This window comes from Callithrix jacchus, chromosome X (genome assembly GCF_049354715.1).
Source record: "Callithrix jacchus isolate 240 chromosome X, calJac240_pri, whole genome shotgun sequence".
In the NCBI taxonomy this organism is placed as follows: domain Eukaryota; kingdom Metazoa; phylum Chordata; class Mammalia; order Primates; family Cebidae; genus Callithrix; species Callithrix jacchus.
The window spans coordinates 61,758,816-61,774,648 of record NC_133524.1 but is presented as its reverse complement, the minus strand read 5'-3'; the positions used below and the strand labels follow the sequence as shown (position 1 = coordinate 61,774,648).

The 15,833-nt window shown below is 41.3% G+C and overlaps 1 protein-coding gene across 3 annotated transcripts in view; it reads left to right on the top strand.

Annotated features, from left to right (window-relative positions):
* The first annotated feature begins 8,412 nt into the window (after positions 1-8,412).
* MTMR8 (myotubularin related protein 8) overlaps positions 8,413-15,833 on the top strand; it is a 167,586-nt gene continuing 160,165 nt past the window's right edge. For all 3 annotated transcript variants that reach the window (XM_035289439.3, XM_035289437.3, XM_078362807.1), the window contains exon 1: positions 8,413-8,562. In XM_035289439.3, the coding sequence (XP_035145330.1) occupies positions 8,539-8,562 (24 nt within the window). In that variant the 5' untranslated portion in view covers positions 8,413-8,538. The remainder of the gene's footprint in view (positions 8,563-15,833) is intronic.

Here is a 15,833-nt window from a genome sequence, read left to right as displayed (position 1 = left end):
AAATGAGGAACTTATTTGGAACTGGAGCAAAGGTCACTTCTTTATGTCTTAGAAATAAACTTGGCTGTATTGTTTTCCTGTCCTAGAGATCTGTGGAACTTTAAACTTTAGAGTGAGGATTTAGGGTCTCCAGTAGAAAAAATTTCTATCCAGCAAAGTGTTCAAGGTGTGGCCTGGTTACTTCTAACATCCTATCATCATATGTGTGAGGAAAGAAATAATCTAAAGTTGGAACTTATATTTAAAAATGAAGCAGAGTGTAAAGCAGATTGAAAAACATATAGCCCGGCCATATGATAGAAAAGAAAAGACAATTTTCATGGAAGAAATTGAAGCAGGCTATAGAAATTTGCATAAGTACAAAGGAGCCAAATGCTAACCGCCAACACAGTGGGGAAAAGGCCTCAAAGACTCTTCAAAGACCTTTGCGGCAGCTCCTCTTCACAGGCCCAGAGGCCTAGGAAAACTGCATGATTTTGTGTGCCAGGCCCACAGCCCCCAATGTTTTACATAGCCTTAGGACACTGCTTTCTGCATCCTGGCTACTCTAGCTCCAGCTGTGGCTCAAAGAGGCCCAGGCACACCTCGGGGCTGCAGCTTTGAAAGGTGCAAGCCATAAGCCTTGGTGGCTTCCACATGGTGTTAAGCCTTCTGGCACACAGAGTGAAAGAGTTAGGGCTTGGAAGCCTTTACCTAGATTTCAGAAAATGTATGAAAACGCCTAGGTGTCCAGGGCAAGCTTCCTGCAGGGTTGGAACCCCACAGAGAACCTCTACTAGGGCAGTGAAGAGGGGATATGTGGCATTGGAGCCCCCACAAAGAGTACCCACTGTGGCTTTGCCTAGTGGAGCTGTGAGAGGAGAAACAGCGTCTTCCAGTCCCAGAATGTTTAGTCCATTAACAACTTGCACCCTGCATCTGGAAAAGCCACAAGCACTCAACACCAGCCCCTGAAAGCATCTATGGAGGCTTAACTTTGCAAAGGCACAGGGGTGGAGCTGTTCAAGGCCTTGGGATCCCACCTCTCACACCAGCATGCCCTGATGTAGGACACAGAGTCAAAGAATATTATTTTGGAACTTTTAAGATTTAATGACTGCCCTGCTGGGTTTCAAACTTGCACAGGACCTGTAGTCCCTTTCTTTTGGCCAATTTCTCCCTTTTGGCTTAAGAATATTTACCCAATTATTATATTCCCATTGTACCTTGTAAGTAAATAGCTTGTTTTTGATTTTGCAGGCTCATAGGTGGAAAGGATTTCCCTTGTTTCAGATGAGACTTTGGACTTTGAGTTAATGCTGGAATGAGTTAAGACTTTGTGGGATATTTGGGAAGGCATAATTGTATTTTACAATGTGAGAAGAATATGAGATCTTGGGGCCAGGAGCAGAATGATATGGTTTAGATCGGTGTTCCTATCAAATCTCATGTCAAATTGTAATCCTCAATATTGGATGTGGGGCCTGGTGGGCAGTGATTGGATGATGGGGCTGGATTTCTTGTGAATGGTTTATCACCATCTCTCTCAATATTGTCCTCACAAGAGTCCATGAGTTCTTGTGAGATATGGTTGTTTACGAGTGTGTCACACGTCCCCTCTCAATCTTTTGTGCTCCTGCTTCAACCATGAGAAGTTCCTGCTATCCTTTGCCTTCTGTCATGATTGTAAGTTTTCTTAGTTTTCTCCAAAAGCCAAGCAGTTGCCAGTGTCATGCTTCTTCTATAGCCTGTGGAACCAAAAATTAATCCTCTTTTCCCCATAAATTACCCAGTTTCAGATATTTCTTTATAGCAATGCAAGAATAGACTAATACAGAAGGGATAGTATTTTAGGTGCAGAAAATTTTTACATAAGGGACCAGACCCCAAATACCTGACAGAACTACTCACTTTCTAACCCATACCTCCTCCCAACACACACACACGCACACACACACACACACACACACACACACCCCCCTCCAAACCTGGTCTGGAATCTCCTTTTTATTTTCTGGAAGAACATATCGCTTTAGTAGGTGAAACACATAACACTGAATTCAAATTATAGGTCAGACATCGACTCTTTTTTATTTCGTTAGAAATGGGCCACGTGTTGCTGAATGGCCTCTCTGATATAACCTGCCATCTCAAAAGCTTTGAGGTTGAGAGGCCCTCCTTCTGTTCCTTTTTGTCCAATCACCACAAGCCATACAGACTCGATCTGAACTACTGTCACTGCCCGGCTGCTCCGACTCTGGCCTTTGGTGCGCAGGTCCATGGTGTTGTTGCCTTCAGCATACAGATTGTCTCGAATTAACAAGCATTTAATCCCTGCAAGGGAAACTCCTTGGAGAAACAACTTCTCTCTCTCCTCCTTTGCCAGTAAAATCTGAATTTCTTCCTGGCTCAACTGTAACAAGTTGCCTTCAGAATAAGAAGCTAATAACCAGGGTGGGGAATTGGTGATAATTGCTGCATCACAACACATACCAGTCTGTAGGAGCATAGTGATACAGTCCTTCCAGACCTCTTCACTGATATCCCGTATACACTGCATGATTCAGATAACCTGTCTCTAGCAAGTTGGTCTTCAAAGGAAATTTGTTAGCACTTGGCTCAAGAAGTCTGATAAGCTGAGACTGAAATAAACTAAAAATACAGTCTACTTCTTATGGCCTTTCCCCGGAAGCAAGGTAGAGGAGGTCTTGGTGACTTGAATAAAGTTTTGTCCCAGCTGCCATCTGCTGTGACTTACCAAGCTACCTCAAGAACAGGAGTGAGGTCACAAAGATTCTGTGACTTTTTAAAGAGTCATAATCAATGACATCATTGGTGATCTCTGGCAGTAGCTTTCTGAGGCTGTATCTGTAGCTATAAAGATAGTGGGTAAAATGTATACCTACTTACTTCCCTGGTGTACCATGAGAAAAATATCAACCCCCAATAGTAGGAAAGCCTTAGTAGAACATAAGTGGGAAATAATTGAGTTAAAGGCTTAGATGTGAAATAGGACAGGTGAGACTTACTGCAGCAATTAGTATCTCATATGTTGGCTAATCTTACTGAGACCTGACCTTTAGGTACAAAGTCAAAAAGCCCACAGGGTCACCAGTTCACAACTTATTTTGAGATGATGACAACAGCCTCCTACTTGGTTTCCTTGCCTCTGGACTCATTCCCTTTAGTTTACCCTCTGGCCTACACTAACTATTAGTCTAAAGTCATTCATTTAGTTATTTGTCAAACATTTACTACTTGCCAAGAACTTGTCTAGGCAGTAGGGTGCGGTAGTGAACACAACAGAGACAAACTGCTGCCTTCATGGAGCTGACATTCTACAGGGAAGAAACAAATAATACATGTTACTAGTATCTCTTTCACTGCAAACATTTTTATTAGCCTAGTAGTTTTTTTCTTCCAGATTTTCTCTCTTATTTCCAGGCTTTCTCTACTCCAGTGGGGGTACATTCTGACTTGTGGCTCTTCTGCAACCTTTGGCAAGTCACTATGTGTGCATCAATTTCTTCTGAAATGACACCAACTTGCCTTAAAAAGAAAATGTTATTAGAAATCACTAATGTTAATGGTGGGAAAAATTTGGGATACCTCTAAAAATATTTGTTGTTTTTATTCAACAAATATTTATTGAGTACCTACTATGTGTCAGGACTATTCTAGAAATCCAACAGTGATCAAAAAGTCCCTGACCTCATAGAGAAGACATACTAGAGAGAGAGGTAATAAATGACAAATACATTTATAATATATCAGGTAGTATTGATAACTGTGAAGGAAAAGGAGTGTAGAGAACATTGGAGAAGATGTGGTGATAGTTTTATTTTATATATAGTGTTCAGTTAGGTAAGGATCCTCTGATGCAGTGACATTTGATCAGAGACCTGACAAAGATGAGGGAGTAAACATAAAAATATCTGGGGAAGAGCAGTCTAGGCAGAGGAAATAACAAATGTAAAAACCCTGAGGCAGAAGCATGTCTGGTATATTTAAGAAACTGCAAGGAAACCAATATGACTTGAGCAGACAGAGAAGAGAGTGATAGAAGATATAATAGATGTAATCAGAGTTGTACTGGGCTTAGATAATATGTAGGGACTTACAGACTGTAGTTAATGTTTGGCTTTCACTCTGAGATGGGGAGCCATTAGACAGCTTTAAACCAAGGAATGATATCATTCTAGATTTTAGATTCTAGTCCCATAGAAGATGCTATGTAGATTATAGTTTCTAGGGGGACCAGGGCCAAAACATGTAGACCAGCTAGAGACTGTGGCAACAATTCAGGCAAGAGACGACAGAGGCTTGGGGCCAGGCACAGTGGCTCATTCCTGTATTCCCAGCACTTTGTGAGGTGGAGGTGGGAGGAGTACTTGAGTCCAGGAGTTGGAGACAAGCCTAGGCAACATAGAAATACATCATCTCTACTAGAAAAAAAGATTAAAAGAAAAAAAATTTAGCTAGGTATGGTGGTACACCTGTAGTCTCAGCTACTTGGGAGGCTGAAACAGGAGGATCACTTAGACTTGGGAGTTGGAGGCTGCAGTGAGCTATGATTATATGACTGCACTCCAGCCTGGGTGACAGAGAGGCGTTGTCTCAAAAAATAAAAAAATAATAAAATAGAGGCTTGGGCCAAGGTACAGGAGTGAGAAGTAGTTGAATTTGGAGACTATACTGAAGGAAGAACTCACAGGATTTGATGACGAATCAGGTTGGGTTATGAGAGAAAGGATGCTTTGAAGACTTTTGTCCTGACTAAGCATGGTATGTTTAAATGTTTGCGTCTCCTCCAAAATTCATATTGAACCTTAATTCTCAATGCAACAGTATTAAGAGGTGGGGCTTTTAGAAGGTAATTGGGCCATGAGGGGTGTAGTCTTATGGATGGGATTAGTACCTTATAAAGGGCTAGATGGAGCTAGCCATGTGTGTATCTACTGCTATGTGAGGATACAGCATTCATCACTCCAGATGATGTAGCATTTAAGATGCCATCTTGGAAGCAAAGAAAGACCTTCTCACCAGACACTGGACCTACTGGTACCTTGATCTTGGATTTCCAGCCTTCAGAACTGTGACAAGTACATTTCTGTTCTGTACAAATTACCCAGTCTATTTAGTTTTCGCAGCACAAATGCACTAAGACCAATTGGAATGATGTAGTTGCAATTTCCTGAGTTGAGTAACACTGTGTAAAGAGCAGGCTTGAGGATTCCGGTACAAAACAAAACTTCTGTTTTGGACATGACAAGTTTGAGATGCCTCTGAGATATCTGAGTAGACATGTCAGTAGGCAGCTGGGTATTATGGAATTTTAGAGTTCAGAGGACAGATAAAGATTAGAGATAACATTCTGGGAGTTGTCCACAAATAGATGCTATTTAAAGCCATGGCACTGGATGGAAGCACCCAGGGAATAAATGTAAATAAAGAAGAGGACCAAAGTCTGAGCTCTACCAAAACATGTAGAGATAGGCGAAATGAAGTGAAACAGTAAAGGAGATTGGGAAAGAGAAGTCAGAGAAGTAGGAGAGAAAGTGGTATTTCTATTCCTGGAGTCAAGTGAACAAAATGTATCAACGAGAAGGGAGTGATCAAATACTGCTGAGAGGACAAAAAGAGATCTGAGGATGACCAACGGATTTTGCGATTTTGCAATGGGGAGATTATTGGTAACCTTGACAAGAACAGTTTGGTGGAGTGGTGGAAGAAAAGGCTGATTAGTGTGGTTTCAAGCAGGAATAGGACAGGAAAAGAAGAGAATGGATTTAGATAAATCTTTTGAAGAGTTCTGCTATTAAGTACAAGAGGAATGGGGGGTTGGTAGGTTGGGAACAGAAATGTGGATCCAAAAAGATATTTTTTAAGATTGAAAATGCTATGGCATGCTTTCATGCTGATGGCAGTGATCTGGTAAAGTGGAAACATTTAGTAACAAAGGCAAGGAAACAACTGAGCAGGCTAAAGAGAATGAAATTGAGGGGACAAGTGGAAGGGTTGCCTTAGGAAGGCTCTGGAAGAGTTGACTAATTGAAGGCAGATTATATGGGCTCATGTGCAGGACATCAAGCATATTTGGTTGTGGGATGATGTGGAAGTTCCCTTCTCATGGCTTTTATTTTATCAACAAACTAAGAAGCAAGGTAAGCATTTGAGAGAGAAAACAGAAACGTTTGATGATAAAGTTGAGGAAAGGAAGGAACCTGTCAATATTCATTGTGTCTTTACAATGTTCCTGAAACCTCATATACATTACATTTTGAATTCCCACAAGAACTTTATGAGAATAGGTTTACAGATGAGAAAACAAAGCTCCAGAGAGTTTGTGTAATTTGCCCAGGGCCATGTATTATTAGCATATAGCTGAGCCAATATATGAACCTGGTCTGACTAGAGTCTACATACCCTTTCCATTATCCTAAAGAGCATGGAAACAAGGTTTTTAGTCTGAGTAACTGAGTATATGGTGGTGCAATCAGTAGGGATAGGAAAAACTTGAGAAAGAGCAAGTGGTAGAGGCGGGAAAATACAAGGGGGTTGTGGAAGAGTGTGAAAGATAAGTTTGTTTTGGGCCATGATGCCTTTAATGTGCTAATGAACACACAAGTAGAACTGTCAGAGGGCAATTGGAAGTTATAAATTTGAACTCAGGAAAAAGGTCGTGGTACTTGATATGTGAAGTTTGGGAGTCCCTTACTGGAGGCACATTTGCTCCTTTTCACACTGCTATAAAGAAATACCTGAGACTGGGTAATTTATAGAAAAAAAAGAGGTTTAATTGGTTCACGGTTCTGTAGGTCGTACAGGAAGCATAGTGGCTTCTGCTTCTGGTGAGGCCTCAGGAAGCTTCCAGTCCTGGTGGAAGGCAAATGGGAAGTGAGGCACTTCGCATGGCCAGAATAGAAGGAAAGTGGGTAGGGGGTGGTGCCACACACCTCTAAACCACTGGATCTCGTGAGAACTCACTCACTATGGTAATAACAGTAGCAAGGGGGATGGTGTTAAATCATTCAGAAGAAACCACCCCCATGATCCAATCACCTCCCACCATGCCCCACCTCCAACATTACGGATTACAATTAGACATGAGATTTGGTGGGGACACAGATCGAAGTCATATCAGGGAGTAAGGGATTAACTTGTGGAAGTGATCAAAATAATCAAAAGAATAAAAATAGAAGAGGAATGAGGATAGAAGCCAGGAAAATGGCTTAAAAAAAGAAGAAAGAGGAGCTGGGAAGGAGTCAGAGAAGGAACAGTTGGGGATACAGGCAGTGAGTTTGCTTTATGATAAAGGCCAAGGGAAGAAAGAATGTCAAAAAGGAATATGAATTAATAGTTTTAAGGGCTGTAAAACAAATACAAAATGAGCACTTATAAGAGCTGTTGGAATCAGCAACTGGAATTGAGAATGATGTGAAAGAGCAGATTGAGTGGAGTGGTAAGGGAGGAGTGAGTTTGTTATGGAGAATTGAAGGTGATGATAAGTACACTATTCTTTTGAGATATTTGGCAGTGAAAGGACTGAAAATGATGGAAAGATGGTACAAGAAAGAATAAGCTAATGGATTGAGGGAAGGGCCTTCAGGCTAGGGAAAAAGGCAGAATATGATAAATGAGTAGTTTTGCTAGCAAAAGTTATGAGAACTCAAAGAAGAACAAAATTATTTTGAAGGGGAAGTGAGATTGCAAGCCATAACCCTGCAATAGTAGAGCTAGAAATTACTGTGAGATAGTGGCCAATACCCTCATTGTAATCTTGGTCAACTTGGACTCAGAGAGGTGGCATGATTTCCCCAAGGTCACACAGCAAGTTAGTGGCAGACCTGAGAGGAGTAGAACCCAGATTTTCCAACTCTCAGATTATTCTTTCTTCCATCACAAATCTGACTTGGAACACACCACTGAGGGTGTGCACCTATCTACCCCTTGTGTGAGAGTTGGTCTAGTGGGCCCTTCCTTGGTCCTCTTCCCATTTCTGTGATGGCAAAGTCATGAGGGTACTGTAGTATTCAATATTTTAACTAGGTTGATGGCAGCAGACACATAAATAAGGGATAGAGAGGAGGTTATACCTTTCCATATTTCAATAAATATTCTAGAATGACTTGCCTAAGGTCTCACAGCTAGGACGCTCTACAGAAACTCAATTGCCAGCATAACGGCAGCCTGTGTTACCGCTGCAGGATGCTATCACTGTATTATTAGAGGAATAACATCTGTGTTCAGAGCCCTTCAAGGAGTGTGAGAAGGGTGGCAGTACTAGAATCTGGAACTTAAAGACTATGCCAAACATTGAACCCGAACCAGGATAATCAATTCCCCGAAGAAAAGGGCATTTGCCAGGAAGCAAGATGGCGAGAGCGGCTACGAACGAAGTGTCGCGATAGGAGCTTCCGCCGAGGATCAGGTGACGAGAGTTTGAGCCAGGACCGGGAGGGCGGGTGTAAAAACCCGGGTTGGGGCCGAAGGCGGTTAGAGCTGTGGCAGCGGCATCCGGAGTAGCACTGAAATCTTCCGGCGGCGGGAACTGGGGTCATGGATCATATCACGGTACCCAAGGTAAGGAGAAGAGTTAAGCGAGGCTGACAGCCGCGAGCTTCTTCTTGGTGCTCACCTGGGAGGCCAGACACGCCTCCTCAGCCTTCTCACGGTACTCTTTGATGCGTCTTTCCTGTGTGGGGACCCGGGTTCTCTCTCTGGGTCCACACCCCCTTTCAACCAAACACCTCTTCTTGGGATCCGCTTGCGGGCGGCGGCGGCCGGGAAAGTGGTGGTCTGAGCCACCGTCCCCTTACGCGACACTGCCTCCGCGCCCGGTGCGCCCCCGTGCTAGCCCTAGGACCCCACCTCCTCTCTAGCCTTGACTTTTCACCCACCCTTATCTCAGCTTTTTATACTAGCCGGACTTGTAACCGCCATTCGCGAATACCCCACATGGCATTGCCTCCTGCGGAGTTACTTCCTTTATCCAGCGTTTCTTCACAATCCTCTTGGCTCCTCCAGCCCCAAATATTCCCCAAGGGCTGCCCAGACCCACTCTCGTCACAGCTCCACGGCATGCCTGTGCGGGTTTGTGGGGCGACAGCATCTTTTCAGCCAAAGCTGGACAATGGGAAAGGAAGGAGAGTGGGGCAGATTGGATCTGGCCCTGCTCAGCCCAGAGGAGAAACTCAAGAGGTTTATCCAGCCATTTGTCGCCTGGTTTTTGCCAGCCCTGAGTTAGAGCTGCCACTGTGCTTTTTTCTCTCATCTTTCCAGATTCTACTCCTTCCCTTCCCAATGCCAGCCCCTTTCTGTTTCAAATGCACTTCCCTCCTTTCTCCTCTCTGGGGCTGGGGAACAGTGAAAAGTTCACAACTAGTCTGTGGTTATTTTTTTCCTGTTGATCGTAACACACGTGACTCAGGATAATTGAAGTCCAGGTAAAAAATCTAGCGTGTTTTTAATGGAAAGAACATGGATTTTGATGTCCGAAGACTTTAATTAAAATGCTGCCCACTGCACCCTCACAAACTACTAGCTAATGACTTTGGACAAATTATTTAACCTCTCTAAGCCTTAGCTTTTCTCACCTACTGATAGGGTTTCTCTCTGTGTCCCCATCCAAATCTCATCTTGTAGCTTCCATAATTCTCAGATGTTGTGGGAGGGACCCTATGGGAGACAGTTGAATCATGGGGGCGGGTCTTTCCCATGCTATTCTCGTGATAGTGAATGAGATCTGATAGTTTTGAAAACGGGAGTTTCTCTGCACAAGCTCTCTCTTTGCTTGCTGCCATCCACGTAAGATGTGACTTGTGCCTCCTTTCCTTCTGCTGTTATCGTGAGGCCTTCCTACCCATGTGGAGCTGTTAAGTCCAATAAACCTCTTTCTTTGGTAAATTGCGCAGCCTCAGGTATGTCCTTATCAGCAACGTGAAAACGGACTAATACACCTACCAAATGAGGATATGAAATTTGCCCTGCTCACTTCACAAGGTGGTTGTGGGATTAAGTAAAAGGATGTATGTGAAAGAATTTTTGTAACTAGTAACGTTTTGCCCACTTGTTAGCATAAGACCATGATGCTTCCTGATGGGCAAAGCACAAACTCCCACCTTCAAACCTCTTTTTCTGACTCCCTCCTCTTCAGGGCCCTTTTCTGTGGAGGGGAACCACATCCCCTATAACAGCCAGCCTTGCCTTTTTCTGTGTCCCTTTGTTTCCAGAGCATGTAATCTGTACCAGGTCCTCTGACATGGTATAAGAAAGTGGTACCATTAAAGGAAAGGAACTTCTGTTGTCCAGACTCCCTCTTCTGCCAACCTACCTAAGCTTGGGCTATGTTACTTGTCTAGTTCAAAATCAGCTCACCTGAATGTTCTTTTTTTTTTTTCTCTTTTGACCTGGGGAATATGGCAAGGCAGAACTGCGCTTATCCTTGAGTGTTAAAATATTTAAATGCCCCTGTTAGGGATTGAAGCTATAAACTGGGCTGGCTGTATAGAAATTGTAAGGGGGAAGAAACCATTAACTGGCCCATATTAAAATTATAATAGCAGCTAACACATACTGAATATTTAACCATGTGGCACACAGTATGTTAGATATTTTACATGAAATAGGCCTTCAATCCTTACCATAATCTATTAGGAGATACTATTATTATTCCCATATTACAGATGAGGAAACTGAGATCCATAGATGTGGAATGCTTGCCTAATAAATAAAGATGAGAGTGCTCAGACTGGTGCTGGGATAGGATTTGTGCCCAAGAAAACTTAAACTTGCATGATGATCAGACTCCATTTGTACTATGTGGATAGTGTCATTAGTCTTGAAATATAAATAGAAACTCCAAATGAAGACTTGATTCTTTAAACAGAATTAGTATTTGTTTTGGTGCCTGGCAGGGCTGTGAGTGCCCACAGAAGGTATGCTCCATGAGTCTTTTTTTTTTTTTTGCAGTTTCTAGAAAGGATTAGGGTTGCATTAATGGCTAGGGATTAAAATGGTCTCCCTTTTGTTAACTCACTGTTTCCACAAAAGAAAGAGACATCTGCCTTGTCCATCCTAGGACAAATGGTAACTATGAGTTTGTCAGTCATTAGTTATGCATGTTAAGTACCAAAGTGACTTTTATTTTTGGCTCTTGCTTGAGTGTTTTTCGTTACTCAGGAAGCCTTTAAAAAAGTATTGAAGTACAATACACATATAAAAAGTATGTACATTGGAAGTATTCATTGGACTATAAACTTATAAATTGGGCACACCCATGCAACCACTACTGAGATAAAAACAAGAACAACAACAAAAAACCCCCAAAAGCCAGAACATTACCAGGAGCCTGCTTCATGCCCACTTCCAGTCAGTACCCCTCCCAAGGGTAAACCACTATTCTGATCTCTCATAGGATAGGTTCGTTTTACCCTTTTGTTGTACTTAATATAAATGGATTAATACATTCTATCTTGTGTTTGACTTCTTTTGCTCAACATAGTTTGAAAATTTTATCCATTTTATTTCTTTAACTTATAGATCATTCTCATTGGTATATTCTGTTTTGTTAATGTGCCACATGTGATTTAGCCATTCTTCTGTTGATGGGGAATTTCCAGTTCTGCCTTTTACCAATAGCACATTCTTTTGACAGATTTAAATATACATTTTTGTTGGTATGCGCCATAGGAGTGGAATTTCTGGGTCATAGAATATGCATATGTTCAGCTAGACACTACAAATTTTACATTCCCAAACGGATCTATCTTTCTAAGATACAATTCAGGGTTCGACAATCATTTTTGGAGCATCTCAGGCCTACCCTAAAGTTTGGTGACTCTTCCGTCTGAATCAGAATTTGTTCTATGTACTTTTCCCTAGCCTCATTACATTTGTGTCAGTTAGCACCCAGAATTCTTAATTACTTTTCTTTCTTGGAATGGAACCTTAATAGTAAGGCTTTATGCAATTAACATTTATTAAGCTTTAACTGGTTGGACAATTTGCTGTGGTTTAAGAGTGCACACTTTGGAGCCAGACTGTCTGAAATCAAATCTCAACTCTGCTACTTAACTAGCTTTGTGGTTTTGGCAAATACGTAATCTCTCTGTGCCTCAGTCTCTTCATCTATAAGATGATGGTGACAATAGTACCTATCTCATAGGATTATTATAAGAATTAAATAAATTAGTGTCTGTAAAGTGCTTAGAACAGTGCCTGGCACATGGTAGATGTTTAATTTAGCTACCAGTTACTATCATCATTATTAATTATTATATACAGAATCCCACATTGGGAGTTAAAGATACATAACTGGATATAGATATAGCAACTGCCCTTTGGGATTTCTTAATCAAGTCAGGTGATGAGATGCGGAGTATAAAGTCCAAAAATGAAAGAGACTGAAAAATATGTTCATTCTGTCTTATGATCTGATGGGAAGCCTGACAGTCAGAGAGGAGCTCTTCCAAGTTTACAGCCTCTTAGACCTCAGATACTACTCTAGAGAATAGTGTTATGTGTTTAATTCATAAATCTCTTTAATCAAGAACAAGGATAATTTAGTCAAAAATCTGTTTTCTGGACTCTCCTTCACATAAACAATTGCTAGCTCATTAAGGAATGTTTTAACACAAAAAAGTAATTTCTACATTTGTATGGGTAAATAAAAAAGAGTGATAGCTTTTGTAAATTGTAAAGGACCTTGAATGTTACACTGAGGAATTTGAACTTGCAAATTGACAAGGAGCTACTAAAGCTTTATAAGTCTAGAAATTGAAAAGTTAGGACCTTTTAAAAGATTATCTAAATGAGGAATGGGGATGAGGTTTCTTTTTGGAATAATGAAAATGTTCTAAAATTACATTGTGATGATGGTTGTACAACTCCAAATTTACTAAAACTCAGTGAATTGTATACTTAAAAGAGTGAATGTGGCTGGGCCCTGTTGGCTCAAGCCTGTAATACCAACACTTTGAGAGCCTCAGGCGGGAAGATCACTTGAGCTCAGGAGTTTGAGAACAGCCTGGGTGACATAGTGAAACCCCATCTATACAAAAACTTAGAAAAAAAATAGCTGGGTGTGGTGGTATACACCTGTGGTCTCAGCAACTCAAGAGGCTGAAGTGGGGGATGGCTTGAGTCTAGGAGGTCGAGGCTGCAGTGAGCTCTGATAGTGCCACTACACTCCAGCCTGGGTGACAGAGCGACACCCTATCTCAAAAAAAGGGTGAATTTTATGGTATGTAAATTATAGTTCAGTAAAGCTGCTGATAAATAAGGTAATTAATAGATGATCATCTTGTGATGGTCCAAGCCTCTCATTTCACAGATTTGAAAACTGAGTCTCAGAGAACTGGAGTTTTTTATCCATGGTCAAATATCTACCAAGTAGAAGAGAGAGCATTGTCTTGTAGTTGGTTAGTATGCATAGCTTGTTCAGACTAATAAAGTGTGGAGTTATCACAGCAACAACAGCCAAAATAATTGGATTGCCAGATGGATATAGAATGCTATCCTGGATAGTAATAATAATAATAGTAATAATAAATAACACTTTATAGTATGTTAGTAACACTTTGTAGCACTTTATCTTACCACACAGTAAATTACAATTTGTATGATGCTTTCTTTTTTTTTTTTTTAATTTTTTATTGCATTTTAGGTTTTGAGGTACATGTGCAGAGCATGCAATACAGTTGCATAGTGTGTTTTGTTTGCTTTCTCCCCTTCACCCACATTTGGCATTTCTCCCCAGGCTATCCCTCCTCACCTCCCCCACCTACTAGTTCTCCCCTTTTCCCCCTAATAGACCCCAGTGTTTAGTACTCCCCTCTCTGTGTCCATGTGTTCTCATTTTTCATCACCCGCCTATGAGTGAGAATATGCGGTGTTTCATTTTCTGTTCTTGTGTCAGTTTGCTGAGAATGATGTTCTCCAGATTCATCCATGTCCCTACAAAAGACACGAACTCATCATTTCTGATTGCTGCATAATATTCCATGGTGTATATGTGCCACATTTTCCCGATCCAGTCTATCATCAGTGGGCATTTGGGTTGATTCCAGGTCTTTGCTATTGTAAACAGTGCTGCAATGAACATTTGTGTGCATGTGTCCTTATAGTAGAACGATTTATAGTCCTTTGGATATATACGCAGTAATGGGATTGCTGGGTCAAATGGAATTTCTATTTCTAAGGCCTTGAGGAATTGCCACACGGTCTTCCACAACGGTTGGACTAATTTACACTCCCACGAACAGTGTAAAAGTGTTCCTTTTTCTCCACATCCTCTCCAGCATCTGTTGTCTCCAGATGTTTTAATGATCGCCATTCTAACTGGCGTGAGATGGTATCTCAATGTGGTTTTGATTTGCATCTCTCTGATGATCAGTGACGATGAGCATTTTTTCATATGATTGTTGGCGTCATATATGTCTTCTTTCGTAAAGTGTCTGTTCATATACTTTGCCCAATTTTGAATGGGCTTGTTTGCTTTTTTCCTGTAAATCTGTTTGAGTTCTTTGTAAATTCTGGATATCAGCCCTTTGTCAGATGGGTAAACTGCAAAAATGTTTTCCCATTCTGTTGGTTGCCAATTCACACTAGAGACTGTTTCTTTTGCCGTGCAGAAGCTGTGGAGTTTCATTAGGTCCCATTTGTCTATTTTTGCTTTTGTTGCCAATGCTTTTGGTGTTTTGCTCATGAAGTCCTTGCCTACTCCTATGTCCTGGATGGTTTTGCCTAGATTTCCTTCTAGGGTTTTTATGGTGCCAAATCTCATGTTTAAGTCTTTAATCCATCTGGAGTTAATTTTGGTGTAAGGTGTCAGGAAGGGATCCAGTTACTGCTTTCTGCACATGGCTAGCCAGTTTTCCCAGCACCATTTGTTGAACAGGGAATCCTTTCCCCATTGCTTGTTTTTGTCAGGTTTATCAAAGATTGTATAGTTGTAGCTATGTTGTGTTGCCTCCGATGCCTCTGTTTTGTTCCATTGGTCTATATTTCTGTTTTGGTACCAGTACCATGCTGTTTTGATTACTGTAGCCTTGTAGTATAGTTTGAATTCCGGTACTGTGATGCCCCCCGCTGTGTTCTTTTTGCTTAGAATTGACTTGGCTATGCGGGCTCTCTTTTGGTTCCATTTGAAGTTCATGGTGGGTTTTTCCAATTCTGTGAAGAAAGTCAATGGTAGCTTGATGGGTATAGCATTGATTCTGTAAATTACTTTGGGCAGTATAGCCATTTTTACGGTATTAATTCTTCCTAACCATGAACATGGAATGTTTCTCCATCTGTTTGTGTCCTCTCTGATTTCGTTGAGCAGTGGTTTGTAGTTTTCCTTGAAGAGGTCCCTTACGTTCCTTGTGAGTTGTATTCCAAGGTATTTTATTCTTTTTGTAGAAATTGTGAATGGCAGTTCGTTCTTGATTTGGCTTTCTTTAAGTCTGTTATTGGTGTAAAGGCAGGCTTGTGATTTTTGTACATTGATTTTATATCCTGAGACTTTGCTGAAGTTGCATATCAGTTTCAGGAGTTTTTGGGCTGAGGCGATGGGGTCTTCTAGGTATACTATCATGTCGTCTGCAAATAGAGACAATTTGGCTTCCACCTTTCCTATTTGAATACCCTTTATTTCTTTTTCTTGCCTGATTGCTGTGGCTAGAACTTCCAGTACTGTATTGAATAGGAGTGGTGACAGAGGGCATCCTTGTCCAGTGCCGGATTTCAAAGGGAATGCTTCCAGTTTTTGCCCATTAAGTATAATATTGGCTGTTGGTTTGTCATAAATAGCTTTTATTACTTTGAGATATGTTCCATCGATACCGAGTTTATTGAGGGTTTTTAGCATA